We start from the raw sequence: 19,269 nt of genomic DNA, 5'->3' as shown, positions 1-19,269 counted from the left end.
TTAGATTCTCAGAATTTCAGTTCTTGCATATAAGACCTTCCACGAGCAGTCTTTACCCATCCTGTATCATCAAAATAGTTATCCACCAGATTTGTTTCAAGAAATTAAAATATTTTCAACACTGTAAGCTTCTCTGACAACATATGAACTGATACCATTTTTGGACATATCATAAACATGTGAACATGCTTTGCATCTCACCTGACCATTGTTGGACTGTACAATTGGATACTGTGTTGGCGCTGCCATTGAAGGATCTAATAATCGATCGTTGAAGCCCACACCACCGTACGAGAGCTGGCCTTGCTGAGGTGGTGAGCCAAGAGAATAACTGGCATTGAAATCGTCAGATTGATAATATGATACATGAGGAGAGGGACCCTGCATAGAGGGCAAACCAAATCCTGTGGAGAGAGGTACTTGTGTTAACATATGTCAATTATCTGAACAGCACTTCCACATTTCTGCATTGTATTTAGTAGCGTGTAGTAAAGTGTAAAATCAAGAAATGCAGCAAATTAAAGTCCCAGCACTGATCTATGAAACACAATATAAACAATTCAAACATGGAGATTATTAATCCCTCATGCTCAGCAGGCAAATACAATTGTGAATGAGCTTTGCAACCCCACACAAATGCAGAATCAGAACATTAACTCAGTACCTGATATGCTCAAAGAACCAGTCATCTGATTAATGTGTTTGTTGTACTCAGTATGTACCTGTAGGAGACAAAGACGTTTGTTAACTTTCTAGCAAACATAATACACAGAACAGGACAAGTTACAGAGGACATTTAGTCTGCTGATGCCTACGGTTCTGTAAATATACGAGAATGAAACTGTTGGAATTCAAGAAAACAAATATGGTCTAGAAGGCTAGTTAGAGTGGAGGCACAGGGATTACGTTGAGTATCACATTGCTATAAATCAAGCCTTCATCACACCACGCAATCACAACTTGTAACTTGGACTAACACAGAGAAAGAAGATCTAACTACTGGTCCTTTGTCCTCTCGAATATTTAAAGGCTGAACATCAGCATGGCGAGACCACAGCGTCAGAAATAAAATGCAGTTTAGATGGCATGAAGTCCATCTACATCCAGAGTGGTTAGTTGGCAGTGCACATGGTGTCAACCATTTACCACAAGAATCTAATGGGTACAAATAACTGGGCATGCCAATCACATAACAAAACAATTACTTGCTTATCTGTAGTAGTTTTTCAATTTGTACACTTTTTTTTTTTCACCCCAATGACGTCAGACTTACGTCCCTGAAGCTCCATTGCACGGTCACTAGCACCAGATTCTTTGAGCAACTTTCTTGTTTTTTTTTTTTATTCCATCTTATTGCAATTTTATTTTTTTGACCTCTCTATTGTACGGTCCCCACACTTATTTCCAGCATTAATGGGAGGGTCACATGTGAATCCATAAAGTTTTCAAGCTGCAAATTACTTGTACAGTATTTTCTTGTCATGCAGACAAGTGAGTCCTAGTTTTTTATTTTCAAACAGACGTTTAAGTACAAATGTTGTCCCATCTGTGCTTCCTCACTCTTCGATGTGAAAATGTTAATGTTCAGCAAAGGATCGTTCTAAAGACCACATAAAAAACTAAATAAAAAAAAAACACACGAGTGGTATTGCTTGGCTGACATTAAAGTAGGATACACCTTGGGCAGAAGTTAGGGTTAGTTCTCATTACAACCCTGTCCTTGTGTATCTGGATGTATGGTTCCTGCATGGTTAGTGCATGCAGTTCGCTAATCCTGCAAAGCGATGTTACTGCTACCAGGTAGGCTGTTTTTAAGGTGAGAATATGCAGACATGCACTATGCATGTGTTCAAAGGACAGTTTTATCAGTAGCTTAAGTAACTGGTTGAGGTTCCATGTGGGCTATTTGAGCACATCTTCTGGGTAGTTGGAGGTGCCCAAGTATGTCTTCAGAAGCCACGCTGCCAAATAGGGCGGTTACTGTTCAACATGTGACACTGTTTCCTTGCATGGTTAGAATGTGCTTTTGTGCTAGTAGCAGTATCACATTTCCCTGCGCCAGTCCCGCTAGGTGATAAAACCACGCTTATCTGGGCCATTGTAGTGTTCTAATAGGACATCTGCCCTTTCTGCACGGTCACCCCGGATTTTTCACCTTTTGTTGGACTTGCTGGCTGTAAAACTGTGCACTTGTTAACCTTAACTTGCATATTTAACGTACGTGTCCCTAGTATATGGCACAAAGTGTAGCCATAGCATGTAGGATCAGAGTTGAATACGGCATCCGTTTAAGGAGTTTGTCCTTTTGATTCAGGCCTCAATTTCGGTCTTGAGGCACCTCCAATTCCTTTCGACGTTGAGAGATTTCTTCTTGGCCTAAACTGCCAAGTGCCTTCTTTTTCAGCATTCTAAAGTCCTCCTTTCTCCTCAACTTTTCCCTTCATCCACTTGATCCCCTTTGAGGGCCGGAAGACATTTGAGGGTTTGCCTCCTGTGGTTTCTCTGCGTTTAGATCTGAGGGGCCTTTTGGGTTTCTATTTGCCCTCTGCATCTTTCACTGCAAAGTAGGCTTGTTGGGTTTCTTGTTGCCACTGTAGCTTTTGTCCATCTTATAACTTTGTTGCGTCCTTTGACTTTCTTCGGTCTTATTCCTTTCTCGACATGGACTGTCTCAGCATCAGTATCTTGTTGCAACATCATTTTAGCGTAGTTCTCAGTGTTGGTCCCCTCTGCTTTGTAGATCTGTGCCAGGGCATAGCATGCCAACCTCTGTTTTTCCATAACTCTGAGTGCCTTTCGCTTGAGGAGCTTCAGCAAACACAAGTTTCAGGGAGGTCGGCTATCTTCCTGCTCAAACCTGAGTGGCATTTAGAGCAGTGTCTGAATGGCATCTGTTCTATGCCCTACTAGCATTTTTCGGCCACACACTTGAGGACTTCACTGTCTGCTATGGTTCAAAACCCAGCGATCTTTGGTGTAAAACATGTTATGATCTTAGGTATCCAATACTGTTTAGTCGTTTTTTTCATGATCTCCCGTTCTCCACTGTATCCAAACCAAACAGCAGACAAGAGTATCTAAAGATGACAAACATGCAATGAAGCTTCATGGGATTCCGTATGAGATCACCAGGGAGCTGAGGAGGTAAGCAATAGTAAATGGTACCACTCCAAGCGCAACCACTAAATGGCAGAATAATGCACACAAAGCATGTCAATAACTGGCGTGGATACCTAAAAAATCTACCCGAGTAATCTTTGCACACTGGCTAAAAGGTTCCAAAGTTATCAGATATTTACCTACGTTGTGGACAGTACTACAGCTGTAATTTCAGTCAGGATCTGCCATTTTATTTATTCCACCCAGACTGTTGGAGTCAAAGTCTGTCACCAGTTGTGAGTAGGTTAAATAGGGTGAAGAGTTGCGATTCTCCTCTCAAATCAACAAATTCACAAAAGAGAAGGCTGGTCCACTCAACTACCTGTTAACATCTGAATAGTAGCCACTGCAAGAAAAAATGCTGCAGGAAAGGGTAGTGTGAAAATACCTAGCTTCAAAAGGAGTCTGTCTCCTGTTAACATTTTCAACTGGAAACACTACAAATATGTTCTAAGGTAAGTCAGGTTATTTACATCCACTGTCTGTGCTTTACCTCCATCCCTGACAGGAATGTATTAGTGGTGCGATACACAGGCCTATGGTGCCGCTGGGGCTCTCAACACTCATGGGAGACCTGTAGCACTAGCTTGAGACTTTTCTGGTCATCAACAATGGTAATGTGGCAAAATAATTATCTCTACATTCCACTGTTTAATCTCTTGTGATTTGCGTTCCCCCATGCTGGGAAGTCCACATGCAAAAAAGTACACCAACAAAAGCGAGAAGTGAAACGGAAGTCCCTGTTTAACCTCTAAAACACTGGCAAGGCCAGCCAGAACTACCATCCACTAGGAAAATATACACTACTTCTATAGAGAAAAGTCTATTCCCCAGATTAATACGTTCTGAATTGGGGACCAAGAGCAAACAGACTCCAGCTAACCCATACCCCCTTGCAACAGCAAGCATGCTAAAATTGCAGACCTACGCAACATTCACTTCACACAAGGATGGGCCAAGGACCCATTTGCATAGGTCTTGTTCACCAGTTTAAAAAGTGAAAGAACTCGGACACTGCCTGGCAAAGAGAAGGCTGACTTGCACCTGAACACAGTATTACTGTAACCATTGTCAGCCCTCTTCAGGCCATTGAGAGCAGGGAGGATGGGTGGGCCAGTAAGTAACCTGCAAGTAGATATTGTCTCTAGCAGGTAATGCGTTAGCTTGTCTATCTGATAGAGGCATCTAGTTGCAGATTCCTTACCTTAGAATAAATACCCAACCAAGACGATACTAGGAAGTCCTGCAGGACCAAATGGGCAAACCACCCATATCCCTACGGACCAGACTGTCCAGGCAGGAGTGTTTGGTAAACGTGTGCAGAGGCGCCGATATTGCAGCCTGATGTAGATCAAGGCCTGAAACTCCACATGCTAACAGTGGTTTTCAACTGTTGCTCTGGTAGAATGAGCACACAAACCTTCAGGCGGTTGCTTCTTGGCCATTGTATAGCAGATTTTAATGCTCAGCAACACCCATCAGGAGATGGTCTGCTTCTGCGTAGAATAAATTGTGTCTAGTTTAAAGAGGTGCACAGAAGAGTAGAGTGTCGTAGACTGCAAAGCAGATTAGAGTGGGTTAGGCCTAGAGCGCACTGGCGTAGAGTGGGACACAGTAGAGTGGTATAGAGGGAGTAGTGTGAGTGCAGTGGCAGAGAGTAGTGTGGGGTAGAGTGGAATAGAGCAGAGAGGCATACAGTGAAACTGTACAGAGTAGTGTGGGATATACATGGTGTAGTAGCATACTGCAGTTACAGAAAACGTTCAATTGAAATGACCATTACACTTGAACAGACCGTTTACTGATAAAGTATACAGTGTACAAATATTATCAACTAGCATACGATTTATTTCTATCGTTTTAAAATATTTGTTTTCAACACTCTGCGCCCCCCACCACCAGCACGATTGACACACAAATACTCCCACTTTAAAGCCAGAAAAAGAAATACCAAGCTCCAAGAAAGACAGAGCTTGACATGACCTCGGTGTTTGAATGCCTATCAAATGTGACAAGATAACAAGATTTAAAAGCCTGTTTACCGAAGTCCGATACTGGTGGAATAATACAGTAAACATAATTTGGGAAAGGGATGGGGCGAACTCGAGCTGGACAGCCTAAAACAAATACAGCCAAACAGAAAGCAAGTATAAGATAATCAAAAGGCGGAATATATTCCCAAGGAAGTTTTTCAAATGTTGTTAACAAACAAGACAGCTGCACTGTGTGATAGGCCTCAACCTAAAAAGGAGGATCAATCCACATTACAAGCCATACTGCCAACACACATATATATCAGTGTGTGCTGTGATGGGAATCTAAAAAACTTCTGCTTTTGGCGAGGCTCGAAGCAGGGACACATGACCTACACAATCAAGGGACCTTCGACATGCACATAGTTCCAGACTGCCGGGCATCAAGTACAATTGTTTTAAATGTAACTACTACAGAATTAAGCAACTGATCAACCGTGTTACAGTAAATGAACAGCCAGCTATTTAAAACAACTGTGACCACTAGACCAATAATTCTTTAAGCCAAAAAGACAGCACTGCAGTTCAAAGCAAAAAATAAAAATCAGTAAATGAATTAAAAAATAATGCAAAGATACAGCTGGGCAGTTATTTTAATGAACTGAACAAGTGGAACATTTCTGCTATCACTTACAGTTTGCAATAAATCCTCACAGAGTTTTTTTGCTGTATTCAGGCCTTCTTGTTTAGGGTGACTGCAGACAAACAAAAGATAAAAGGAACATTTTACTAACCCAGTAAGCATTTGCATGTGGCATGTAGGGCTGTAGATTCACATGCTTTGCATACTCCTGCCATTCAGTTTCGGGTCTGGAGAGTTGCAAGTTGTTTTTGTTTGAAGAAACATTTTTCCAATTTACAGGATCGGGTGACTCCTCCTTGGTGATACTGTGCTTATGCATCGACTCCTTCGTTGCATTGTTTTCCCGCAGGCAGTGAGTAAAGGAGTATAGAGAAACATGTCCCCATGCAAATGTAACTACATATGTATAAGTATATACAAATACAAAGTTACTGGAACAGCCACAGGCGACCAAGGAGGTGGAAGGGCACATGCGAATCTACAGCACTAAATGTCACAAACAGATGCTCACTGGGTAAGTAACATTTTCCGTTCAATGGCATGTGTGGCTGTATATACACATGCTATGCATATATAGTAGAGAAGTCCCTCCATAAAAGCGGTGGCTAGCCTGTGAGAGGTGCAGATGACAGGAAAAGTCTTTGTAGCACAGCTTAACCTACATTGGCTTGCTGATGTGCTAGTACATCCACACAGTGATGCTTTGTAAATGTATGCGGTGTAGGCCACATAGCTGCATTAAAAGTGTCAACTATAAATATGTTTCCAAGAAAAATTAAAGTGTCTCCTTTTTTTCCTAGTAGAATGTGCTCTAGGATTAACAGGTAACTGTCTCTTTGCTTTAGCATAGCAACTTTGTATACACTTCACTATCCATCTAGCTATGCTGTTTTTGGATATAGGACTGTCTTTGTGAGGTAGTGTAAAAGCTTCAAAGAGTTCTTTAGTTTACCTAAAGTCTTCGGTTCTGTCAATGTAAAACATAAGTGCTTGTTTAACATCTAGGGGTGTAATGCTCTTTCCTCAACTGAGCCAGGCTACAGAAAGAAGACTGGTAGTTCAATGGACTGGTTGACATGGAATTGGGAAACCACCTTAAGAAGGGAACTTCGGGTCTGTACGAAGAACCACCTTGTCTCTATGGGTCTGGAAGAAAGGTTCTTCCAAGGTTAGGGCCCGGAGCTTCGGAACATGTCCGTGATAGCAACTAAGAACGATACTCTCCAAGAAAAATACTGAAGAGGACATAAATTAAGTATTTCAAAAGGAGAGCCCATGAGCCTGGTAAATACAGCATTGAGGTTCCAGGATGGTGCAGGAGGCACTCTGGGTAGAATAACCCTTTTACGGTCTTCTATGAAAGCTTTGATGACTGGGATTCTGAACAAGAAGTATGTTGTCTGTTCTGTAGATATAGCTGTAAGATGTGAACAATGGAAGTATAAAATACATTTGCTTTCCGGAAATGGAACAATTCATAAACGATGAACAGTAGCTTTAATGGGATTAATACGTTTGGATTGGCAGTAGCATAAAAAACATTTTTATTTTTCAGCATAACATGATCTAGTTATGGGTATACAATCTTGCCTGAGAAGGTCCCCACATTTCCAGGCAATCCCTAATAACCAAACTAGGACTTCAGGAGCCATATCATATGGTTCAGTCACTTGGAGTATGGATGTCAGATCTGTCCTTTATTTGGAGTGAAAAGATCCGGCCTGAGCTACCAAGAGGTCCAGAAATGTGGAGAACCATGGCTGACGTGCCCAAGAGGGAGCTACAAGGATAATGGTGAGAGATGTCTGTCTGATCCTCCGAACCAGAAAAGGAATGAGGGGAGGCTGTGGAAAAGAGCAAGCAAATATCCCCGACCAGCTCATCCATGCAGTGTTGACCTTGGAAAGAGGGTGTGGATAACTGGAGGCGAAACCTAGGCATTTTGCGTTTTCTGCTGTGGGGCAAAGGTCTAAGGAGTTCCCCACTTTAGCAAGTATTTTTGAAAACCTTGCGGGTGGAGTTCTCATTCCTGGACTTGTTGCTGCACGCTGCAGAGCAGGTCTGACAGGTCATTGTCCATTCCTAGAATATACTCTGCCACCAGCTGAATGTGGTGGTGGACAGCCCACTTCCATTTTGTCAGAGAGTTGTGACAATTGGGACGACCATGGCCATGTTTTGTCATCCAAGATGTGCAGCGACTACTGCTTAATACTTTGAAAAGATCCTGGGAGCAGTTGTAACCCCGAAAGGCAGGATTTTGAACTGGTAACGTTTGCCTGCAACCACAAATCTTAGGCATTTCAGTGTACACAGTAGATAGGGATATTTAAGTAAGAGTCTTTTAGAGCTAGGGCAGTCATAAAGTTGCCTTGTTGTAGAAGAGGAATAAAGCCTTGAAGAGTAGCCAAATGAAAGTGTTATATGAGAATGTACTGGTTTAATGGTCTGAGAGAGCCATCTTTTTTGATACTGAGAAATTATGGGGAGTATACTCCTGATCGCACTTGCTGTAAGGGGACATGCTTGATGGCCCCTTTAAGAAGGGTCTGAATCTCTTGTTTGAGATGCCTGTGGGATAGTGTGAGAGGAACGTTTGGAGGAGTGGTAATGAGCTCCAGCCACTAACAATGTTGGATAATGGAAATGACCCACTGATCTGTAGTGATGTTGACCCATTCTGGATGAAAAGTTTCAAGTCCCATTCACTCCCAGGTGTGGATTGGGGTGGACTGAAGTAGTCACTGCTGGGGGGGCGGAGGGAGGGGAACATTGAAGTAGTCACTGCGTTGCATTGAAGGTAGTCCCCTCTTAGTGATGGGGACTGAAAAGCAACCATGGCTTTTGAGATGTCCATATCTTTTTTTCAGTGGAGTCCACTTGAGGGCCAAATAGGTGCTCGTTGTGGAAGGGCGTATTCAGCACCACTTGCTGGACCTCTAGTCTGAACCCAGGGCATCAAAGCCATGCGTGCCTCCTTATTGAAACACTAGTGTTAATATCGTGTTCAGCTGAGTCTGCAGCATCTAGGGCATGGGTGGACACAGCAGTTTGTGATTGTTTGCCCTCTGCGACAATTTGCTGCCTTCTTTTGCGGTGCTCATCTTGGAGAAATCTGAGGAAATCCTCCATTTCATCTCAGTGAGCCCAGCTTTATCTCGCTAGCAGGACCTGTGAGTTGGCGATACACCAATGACTGGCTGCCTGTGTCATGCCACCCTTTTGATGGCAGCATCCACCTTTATTATTCATCTCAAAGAGGAGTGATGGCCACTAAAGTCTGGAGAGACCCGTGATCTGAGGTATAGCCGGGTCAGAGGGAGATGGCTTATATTTGTTTTCTAATCTAGGGGGATAACCGTGGAGCAGACAGGTTCTTTGAAAATTTTGTCTGTGTGATGAAGCATGCCAGGGAACATGGGGAGAAACTGGATACCCTATATGTGGATGTAAGTTATCGAAGAACAGGTAGTCCTGCTTGATGGGAGTCCCGGTGGACATCAACATTATGGAAGGTGGCTGCATGGCAGGACGTGCCATTCTCTGGTGGTGAGTGCTGTGCAGGGTCCAAATCTGGATCAGTACTTAACATGGGATCAGGGTCGTATGTGCCACATGAATCAGGATCCTGCTGGGTCCCACCCAAATCTTCCCCTGTATATACAGGGGAACCTTTGAGGTGTCGGATCTCCTGGAGGAGGTGAGGCTGGCGAATGAGGAAAGGGAGGTGGATGAGAAGCAGGGGGTGGATCAGGAGGAGGAAGAGAAGGGTTGGGATTTTTGCTGGTAGCCTTGTCCTTGGTGACCTTTTTGTGGAAGTGGGTAAGTGTCCAAGGCCTCTTGGAAGAACAGTTCCTTCAACACGGGGAGGATGCTGTCGAGCATCCATCGTCTCCAAAATAGGTACAATAGGTGATGGCGTAACTGAAGACTGGTGTCTTTCTGCTCCAAACAAGTTGGCTCCCTTGCTTTTGACAACTACTTTTCGGTCAGTGTCATTTCATCCGCAGCAAAGCAGAGATGAAAGCTGGTTGGCTCAGAGCAAGACTGTCTTGGTCCAAGGCGCCAGCGGTCGACATGCTAGACATGGTCTTGGGGTTGGCAATTTTCGGAGCTGAGCCAGAGGATGGAGAGGATTAGATCTGGTCATGGCCTCCTGACAGTGGCAGTCGGGTGACCTCTGAAAGGGGCTTTTGGATAGTCTTAGGGTGGGCAGGAGGGGCCCGGCACTCAGAGCTGCGCGGATGTCACCTTGTGGCTTTCGATAGCCAAATGGATGTTGGGAGGGGGAGTCATGGATCGAAAATACCTCCTCTTGTTCTTGCTCCTCCTGGGCGTGTTGCTCCGCAAAGATGCCCAGGGTGTCACCCAGGGTCTTGTGAGCCATCTCCAACTGACGAGCTCTATAGGCGTCGCAGGTAGCTTACTGGTGGGCTGGGGGCACAAGTTATACCGCAGATGTTGAACGGCGTGGGGGAATTATGTGTGGCACAGAGGGTAGAAACGAAACTGCATCCATTCCATAGGCTCAGCATAATTTTCAGTGCTGCATGGTGAGGTAGGCCCGAAGTGGGTGAGGTTGCCCTGCAGGGCGCAAGGTCGGTTCCCAGACTGACGAGCGGAGACTAACACGAAGATGGAAACACCAGATTGAGAAACAATAGCATTGACAAAGGGAAGATGGAAGGAAAGATTTCATACCGGAGCAAGTCGAAAGACTTAGCGAAGACAACCATCCGAACAAGGAGAAAGCAATATAGCGAATGAGTCGATGCACATGCGCAGTATTACCGAGAAGGAGGAGTCACTTGATCCTGTGACTCGAAAAAATGCTTCTTCGGGAAAAAAAAAAAAAAAAACTTGCAACACTCCAGACCCAACACTAGATGGCAGGAGTATGCAAAGCATGTGTATCTACAGCCACACATGCTAGCGAATATTAGAACTATCACTGAAAAAACTCCAGATTCAATTAGTGTGCTTCGAGAGGTGGTACAGTACTTGAAAAGCAGTGTTCCAGCAGCACCACTGACTATAAAAGACAACTCAATTTTTGATTGTTAAAATAAGCTAGTACAAATCCATTACGACATGTCAGCAATACTACTTCTAACATTCTTCAAACCACTGTACGTGTTGCTACGACTCAAATATACCACAGTCCTTGTGAACCCCAGAGTATCTCCCATTACCTAATGTAAATGTACATCGGCTCGAACGCCTCTCTGCCAGATGCAGGTTCGATGCAGCCAGAGCCCCTGCCTCGCAGAAAGACCTTGGCTCCTGTCTCTAACTGGATATGTTGCAGGTATGAGCAGTTTGGCCCCTCCACTTTCTCCTTCACGTTAAACGAGGGTGGTGCTTGATCCAAGCCAATGAACAGTTTATCCTGCACATAGTGCATCTAGAAAAGCCAGACAGTAACCATATTATAAGACTCAAACATTTTACTCAAATGCATGCCAAAAAAAAAAAAAAAAAAAACACACACACACACACACACACACGGACAACAAATTTACTAGAATAACTGTTGGACAGTGCAGTCAGTCCATGGCTGCTCTTTAAGCTGGACTGCTCTCTGCTGCCTTTTTTTTCTAGGAAGATGGTATCGGTAGAGCCTCACTATATAGGCCCAACCTTCTTAATCCTCCAATAAGTACACAAAACAAAACATACTACTTTCAACACTACAAAAATACTATATACAGCACACACACAAACAAAAAAAAAACACAGAGAGAACATGTCCATATACAATTTTGACCTGCCAAGTAATAAATGATTTCAGCCATTAGTCCAAGATGGATGATATATTTGATGGGACCTTAAACAGAGCAACTGTGTAACAAGTTTTTATATCGCTCATGCTTTATTACTATTTGAGCTGATTAAACAGATTTGAATAGGCATCCAGAAGACCTGCTTCAGTGACCACATAAATGAGCGCGTCCTGTCTGATGTAAACAGACTTTGGCTTAGCTCAAGGAACGCCAGTAACTTGATTTCAGAGTTAATAACTGCCATGTTAAAAAACTCAATTTCACCAAATCAAGGTGCACCCTGTGCAAGGATTAGTTCCTCACCTGGAGCAATTATCAACTGTATTAATTACTACTAAAAGGCTGTGCTTCAGTTCATGACAAACATTTTATGGATAAATCTGTATTCAACAAATATGCATGTTATGTTACTGTTATTAACATTTTAAATAGTTGGTTGAAAGGACTCAAAAGCTAAATTGAAACTATCAGTCTTTACTTTCAGGAGTAAACAATGAGTTAAAGCTTTGAAAAGCCTTCTACATTAGATCAGTTGTCCTGGAAATCGTTGACATCTAAGCTTCAGGGTTAAAAAAAAAAAAAGTGTCAAACGTATTTATAAGAGCAGTCAAAGCCCCTACATGCAACCAATGTCAAAGTTGAATAATGAAACCACTAAGCCAAATACATATATATATATTTTGTTTTTAATGAACATGTTAAGAAGAAATAAAGTTTTTGGTTCTTACTTTACCTACCCCGGACTGGAACTGCTTCGGGCCACCAGTTTGGGGCAGGTGAGAAGAAGGAGCAGACTGGTGATACACGGTCACGGTCGCACCATTGAAAACAGCACCTCCAGCTGCAGCTTTCATCATGCCGCTTGTGATAATCTCTTTGATGAGGTTTACAGCTTCTGTCGGGAAAAATAAAGACTTAACGCAGGGATAGAGCTTACCCACCGTGCAACCCTGTCAAATGTCACAGAATCAAAGTTACTGGTTTATAAAAATTTGATAAATTGTGTGTACGTATTCTGTTTATTTTTATATAAAACATTATGCTGCGCCTCTGCCAATTTAGCTTAAAACTACTTGCCCCTGGAAGTGGAACTGACTGTGGTAAAAACGATTGCATTTTGCTAATGGGTTTAAAATCAATCCTTACAGGAACTAAATCCTGACAAAGCCCAGCTTTTTCCCATACAAACCCCCCCCACCTTTAACATATGCATACATTCAGCAGAAGCTTTTTAACATCAATTGAAGGAATGATAAAACAATTAAGGCACTAAAGAGGTCTACAATATAGGCTGTTGTGGGCTTACTGTAAAGGTTGTAGACAGACTGGGATGTTTAAAGTCCAAGTTCCAGAGCCATGGCCTGCAACAGCACAGCATGCCAGACAAAGCCAGGCCAAGCCAGCTGCTCTAACCCCACACATGCTGCATCATGGGGAGAGCGACCGCCTCGGGAGCTGGAGATATGGGTATGAGCCTCAGTGCAACATCCTGTGATTCCGGGCAAATCACTTAATCTCCCTGTACCCACAGACAGCACCTTGAGACCCTCACAGTTGATAAGCTGCGCTTTATAATGAAAATGTCACTTACCCAGTGTACATCTGTTCGTGGCATTAGTCGCTGCAGATTCACATGTTTGGCACAGTCCGCTGCCTGGTGTTGGGCTCGGAGTATTACAAGTTGTTTTTCTTCGAAGAAGTCTTTTTGGTCACGGGACCGAAGGACTCCTCCCTCTTTGGCTCCATTGCGCATGGGCGTCGACTCCATCTTAGATTGTTTTCCCCGCAGAGGGTGAGGATGGAGTTGTTTGGTATAAATAGTGCCCATGCAATGGAGTGAATATGTATGTATGATAAGAGTTTCTAATAATTATTTACAAATGTTCAGATGTTTAAGGTTTATGATCTACTTCTAAACGGCTACAGGCTTCCCGGGGAGGTGGGAGGGTACATGTGAATCTGCAGCGACTAATGCCACGAACAGATGTACACTGGGTAAGTGACATTTTCAGTTCGATGGCATATGTTGCTGCAGATACACATGTTTGGCATAGACTATAAAGCAGTTACCTCCCCTAAAAGCGGTGGTTTAGCCTGTAGGAGTTGAAGTAGTTTGGAATAATGTTCTTAGTACAGCTTGGCCCACTGTAGCTTGTTGTGTATTTAGTACGTCTACACAGTAGTGTTTAGTAAACGTATGAGGCGTAGACCAGGTTGCAGCCTTACATATTTCGCTCATAGGAATGTTTCCTAGAAAGGCCATTGTAGCACCTTTCTTTCTGGTTGAGTGTGCCTTTGGTGTAATAGGCAATTCTCTTTTGGCTTTAAGATAGCATGTTTGAATGCATCTGACTATCCATCTAGCAATGCCTTGTTTAGAGATTGGATTTCCTATGTGTGGTTTTTGAAAAGCTATGAACAGTTGTTTTGTTTTCCTGATTAGCTTTGTTCTGTCAATGTAATACATTAGTGCTCTTTTGATGTCTAATGTATGTAGTGCCCTTTCAGCCACAGAATTTGGTTGTGGGAAGAACACTGGCAATTCTACTGTTTGATTTAAATGGAATGGTGAGATTACTTTTGGCAGAAATTTTGGATTTGTTCTGAGAACTATTTTATTGTTGTGTATTTGAATAAATGGTTCTTGTATGGTAAATGCCTGTATTTCACTTACTCTTCTGAGGGATGTGATTGCAATGAGAAATGCGACCTTCCAGGTTAGATATTGCATTTCACAGGAATGCATGGGTTCGAAAGGTGGACCCATGAGTCTTGTTAAGACGATGTTAAGATTCCATGAAGGAACTGGTGGTGTTCTTGGTGGTATAATTCTTTTTAGCCCTTCCATGAAATCTTTAATAACTGGTATTCTAAATAGAGACGATGAATGAGTAGTTTGTAGGTAAGCAGATATTGCTGCGAGGTGTATTTTTATAGATGAAAAAGCGAGATTTGCTTTTTGCAAATGTAGTAAGTATCCTACTATGTCTTTAGTAGAGGCATGTAATGGTTGTATTTGATTGGCATGGCAGTAGTAAACAAATCTTTTCCACTTAGATGCATAGCAGTGTCTAGTAGAAGGTTTTCTAGCTTGTTTTATGACCTCCATGCATTCTTGTGTGAGGTCTAAGTGTCCGAATTCTAGGATTTCAGGAGCCAAATTGCCAGATTCAATGATGCTGGGTTTGGATGCCTGATCTGTTGTTTGTGTTGTGTTAACAGATCTGGCCTGTTGGGTAGTTTGACATGCGGTACTAGTGAAAGGTCTAGTAGAGTTGTATACCAAGGTTGTCTTGCCCATGTGGGTGCTATCAGTATGAGTTTGAGTTGGTTTTGACTCAACTTGTTTACTAGATATGGAAGGAGAGGGAGAGGGGGAAAAGCGTACGCAAATATCCCTGACCAACTCATCCATAGAGCATTGCCTTGTGATTCGCGGTGTGGGTACCTGGATGCGAAGTTTTGGCATTTTGAGTTTTCTTTTGTTGCGAACAAATCTATCTGGGGTGTTCCCCAAATTTGAAAGTACTTGTTCAGAACTTGGGGGTGAATTTCCCATTCGTGGACTTGTTGGTGGTCTCGCGAAAGGTTGTCTGCTAGTTGGTTTTGTATTCCTGGGATAAATTGTGCTATTAGGCGAATGTTGTTTTGAATCGCCCACTGCCAAATTTTTTGTGTTAGGAGGCACAATTGTATTGAGTGTGTTCCTCCTTGTTTGTTTAAATAATACATTGTTGTCATGTTGTCTGTTTTGACAAGAATGTATTTGTGTGTTATTATGGGTTGGAAGGCTTTTAACGCTAGAAATACTGCTAACAGTTCTAGGTAATTGATATGAAATTTTGTTTCGTGTATATCCCATTGTCCTTGAATGCTGTGGTGATTGAGGTGTGCTCCCCACCCTGTCATGGAAGCATCTGTTGTTATAACGTATGGAGGCACTGGGTCTTGAAATGTCCGCCCTTTGTTTAAATTTTTGCTGTTCCACCATAGAAGCGAGAGGTATGTTTGGCGGTCTACCAACACCAGATTTTGAAGTTGACCCTGTGCCTGTGACCATTGTGATGCTAGACACTGTTGTAAGGGTCGCATGTGTAGTCTTGCGTTTGGGACAATGGCTATGCATGATGACATCATGCCTAGAAGTTTTAGCACATGTTTTGCTTGTATCTTTTGGTTTGGAAACATAGCACTTATTACCTTGTGGAATGCCTGCACTCTTTGTGGACTTGGAGTGGCAATTCCTTTTGATGTGTTGATGGTTGCTCCTAGATATTGTTGTGTTTGACACGGTTCTAGGTGTGATTTTGTATAGTTGATGGAAAACCCCAGTTTGTGAAGGGTTTGTATGACAAATGTGGTGTCGTTTGCGCATTTTTTTACTGTGTTGGTCTTGATTAGCCAATCGTCTAGGTAAGGGAACACATGTATCTGTTGTCTCCTGATGTGTGCTGCTACTACTGCTAGACATTTTGTGAACACTCTTGGTGCAGTTGTTATTCCGAATGGCAACACCTTGAATTGGTAATGTATTCCTTTGAATACGAACCGTAGGTACTTTCTGTGAGAAGGGTGTATTGGTATATGAAAGTACGCATCCTTTAGGTCTAATGTGGTCATGTAATCTTGCTGTTTGAGCAGTGGAATGATGTCTTGTAGTGTGACCATGTGAAAATGGTCCGATATGATGTAGGTATTTAGTGTCCTGAGATCTAATATTGGTCTTAATGTTTTGTCTTTTTTTGGAATTAGAAAGTACAGGGAGTAAACTCCTGTGTTTTTTTGTTGTACTGGTACTAACTCTATTGCATCCTTTTGCAGTAGTGCTTGAACTTCTAGTCCTAAAAGTTCTAAATGTTGTGGTGACATTTTGCGTGTTTTGGGGGGGATGTTTGGTGGGAAGTTGTGGAATTCTATGCAATAGCTATGTTGGATTATTGCTAATACCCAATTGTCTGTTGTAATCTGTTGCCAAGATTGGTAGAATTGGCTTAGTCTTCCCCCCACTGGTGTTGAGTGAAGGGGTTGCGTGACTTGAAAGTCACTGTTTAGGTGGAGGTGTTTTTGGAGTCTGGAATCTTCCCCTACTCCTTGGGAATTGACCCCCCCGATATCCCCTGAAACCTCCCCTTTGGAAGGAACCCTGATATGGTGTGGTTCTTGTTTGTTGGCTGGTGGTGTCTGTGGGTTGGCCACGAAACCCCCCTCTAAATGGAGTTTTTCTGAAAGAGCCTCTGCTCTGCGGGGAGTAGAGTGCGCCCATGGCCTTGGCCGTGTCTGTGTCCTTTTTAAGTTTTTCAATGGCTGTATCCACTTCAGAGCCAAAAAGTGGTTTCTCGTTGAAGGGCATATTAAGGACAGCCTGCTGGATTTCAGGTTTGAAGCCTGAAGTGCGTAGCCAAGCGTGTCTCCTTATGGTGACAGCAGTGTTGACTGTTCGTGCTGCAGTATCGGCTGCGTCTAGTGAAGAGCGGATTTGATTGTTTGAGATCGTTTGTCCCTCTTCCACTATTTGCTGCGCCCTTTTTTGGTATTCCTGGGGAAGATGGTCTACGAGAAGTTGCATCTCGTCCCAGTGTGCGCGGTCATATCTGGCCAGCAATTTGCGATGCGCCACTGGTTGGCTGCCTGTGATGCTACTCTTTTCCCTGCCGCATCAAATTTTCGGCTTTCTTTGTCCGGAGGTGGGGCGTCGCCAGATGTATGTGAATTTGCTCTCTTGCGAGCTGCCCCTACTACCACGGAGTCAGGTGGTAACTGCGAAGTAATAAACACTGGGTCTGTGGGTGGTGGTTTGTATTTCTTATCCACCCTTGGGGTGATGGCTCTTGATTTTACGGGCTCTTCAAAAATTTGTTTTGCGTGCCGTAACATCCCTGGTAGCATTGGGAGACATTGATATTGGCTGTGTGTAGCCGAGAGGGTGTTAAATAAAAAATCATCCTCTATAGGATCAGAATGCAGTTGGACATTGTGGAATTCTGCTGCCCTAGCCACCAGTTGCGAGTATGAGGTACTGTCCTCTGGCGGTGACGGCTTTGTGGGGTATGACTCGGGATCATTGTCCGGCACTGGGGTGTCATACAGGTCCCAAGCGTCTTGATCCTGATCGTCATGACTTATGGTAGTTTGCGCTGGTGAGTGCATTTGTGGCGGTGTTTGTGCCGGCGATGCCTGTGGTGGAGAGGGCGGAGGCGTGACTTTTTTAACCACTTTGGCTTGTGGTTGTGCGTCATCCTTTGGAAGTCCGATCCTTCTTTTCCTCATGATTGGGGGAAGGGTTGATATCTTCCCTGTGTCGTGCTGGATGTACAGTCTCTTTTGTGTGTAGTCCGATTCTACACTTTGGAGCTCTTGTCCAAATCTGTGCATTTGGCCACTTATTCCTTGTTCCTCTGAGTAGGATGAAGGTGTGGTATTTTTCGGCGCCGAGAGAGAATCTTTTTTCGGTTTCGGCACCGACAGAATTTTTGTTCCTTTCGGCATGGATTCTCGGTGCCGATGTTTTTCGGTGCCGGTATCTTGTTTTTGTCTCTCGGAGCCGCTTTCTCGGCTCCGAGGTTGCTCCATGGCGGTCCCTCGACCGGAGTCGGGTGTCTTCGCTATGGGCGTGCCCTTTTTCGGCGCCTTCGACGGGTCGCCTGTTTTATGGGTCGAGCCATGGCCTGTTGGCAGTGGCGTCCCCTGGGCTTTCGGTTTGTCGATGGATTTACTTTTCGACGTCTTACTCACAGTTTGTTGCTGTTGTTCGACGTCGGAGTCTCCGGATTCTGATTCCGGAACCGAGAATGTTTCCTCTTCCTCGTCGAAACGTTGTTTTGTCGACGTGGACGCCATTTGTTGACGCCTGGCTCTTCGGTCCCGGAGTGTTTTTCTGGACCGGAAGGCTCGACAGGCTTCACAGGTATCCTCCTTGTGCTCGGGGGACAAGCACAAGTTACAGACCAAGTGCTGATCTGTATAAGGATACTTACTGTGACATTTTGGGCAGAAACGAAACGGGGTCCGTTCCATCGGCTTCGATGTCGCACGCGGTCGGGCCGACCAGGCCCCGATGGGGGATCGAAACTACCCCAAAGTCTTCCGATGATCGGTGTCGATGTACCTAACTATCCCGATACCGAACGGAACAATACCGACGCTTTCTTCCGAGATTCTGACTAACTTTCCGAACCGAAACACGGAGCGAAAAGGAATACGTCCGAACCCGACAGCGGAAAAAAACAATCTAAGATGGAGTCGACGCCCATGCGCAAACATGTGTATCTGCAGCAACATATGCCATCGAACATCTACATTTCATTATAGTCAACTACTCTTTCCCTAAATGGTCTGAATGTATTTGTTCTGTAACAAACTCACTATGTTAAAGTCCAGGGTGAGGAGGTTACCCAGCTTAATGATGTGGATTTTTCTACTACATCTAAAAGCCTGCAAGTACCACAACGCAAAGAAAGAACATTACAGAATGAGCTCACTTGTCATGTAGGCAAATGGGAGATTTCAAGCATAGTGCACCAAGGACATTAGGGAGGCTTTCCAACTGCATGGGTCTCGGGAAACCAGATAAACAATGAAGTACCAGGAACTAACTTCCTGTCACCAGTCAGCTTATCAATCAACCAATCAGTATGTGTATAGCGAGGCACTGTCGACCCTAGGTTTATCTGGGCAGCCTGGGTGAAACGTCTCAAAGATCAAGTTCTTGAGT

The 19,269-nt window shown here is 43.7% G+C and overlaps 1 protein-coding gene and 1 non-coding gene across 6 annotated transcripts in view; both read right to left on the bottom strand.

Moving 5' to 3' along the window:
- The window catches only part of KHDC4 (KH domain containing 4, pre-mRNA splicing factor), a 43,637-nt gene that overhangs the window by 16,052 nt on the left and 8,316 nt on the right, over positions 1–19,269 (bottom strand). For 3 of the 5 annotated variants that reach the window (XR_011200039.1, XM_069218476.1, XM_069218478.1), the window contains exons 6-10: positions 12,287–12,453; positions 10,968–11,179; positions 5,827–5,887; positions 665–722; positions 202–404 (exon numbers count right to left, since the gene is read on the bottom strand). Coding sequence is in view for 3 of the 5 variants with exons in the window: in XM_069218476.1 (XP_069074577.1) it covers positions 202–404; positions 665–722; positions 5,827–5,887; positions 10,968–11,179; positions 12,287–12,453 (701 nt within the window). In the remaining 2 variants the exon portion in view is untranslated. The remainder of the gene's footprint in view (positions 1–201; positions 405–664; positions 723–5,826; positions 5,888–10,967; positions 11,180–12,286; positions 12,454–19,269) is intronic. The other 2 variants (XR_011200040.1, XM_069218477.1) reach the window with 1 other exon arrangement.
- LOC138268899 (small Cajal body-specific RNA 4) lies at positions 11,304–11,432 on the bottom strand. The gene has a single exon (XR_011200190.1). It is a non-coding gene; the product is annotated as a small Cajal body-specific RNA 4 (non-coding RNA).

Source organism: Pleurodeles waltl, chromosome 12 (genome assembly GCF_031143425.1).
Source record: "Pleurodeles waltl isolate 20211129_DDA chromosome 12, aPleWal1.hap1.20221129, whole genome shotgun sequence".
NCBI lineage: Eukaryota > Metazoa > Chordata > Amphibia > Caudata > Salamandridae > Pleurodeles > Pleurodeles waltl.
This window is presented reverse-complemented; position numbering and strand designations above follow the sequence as displayed.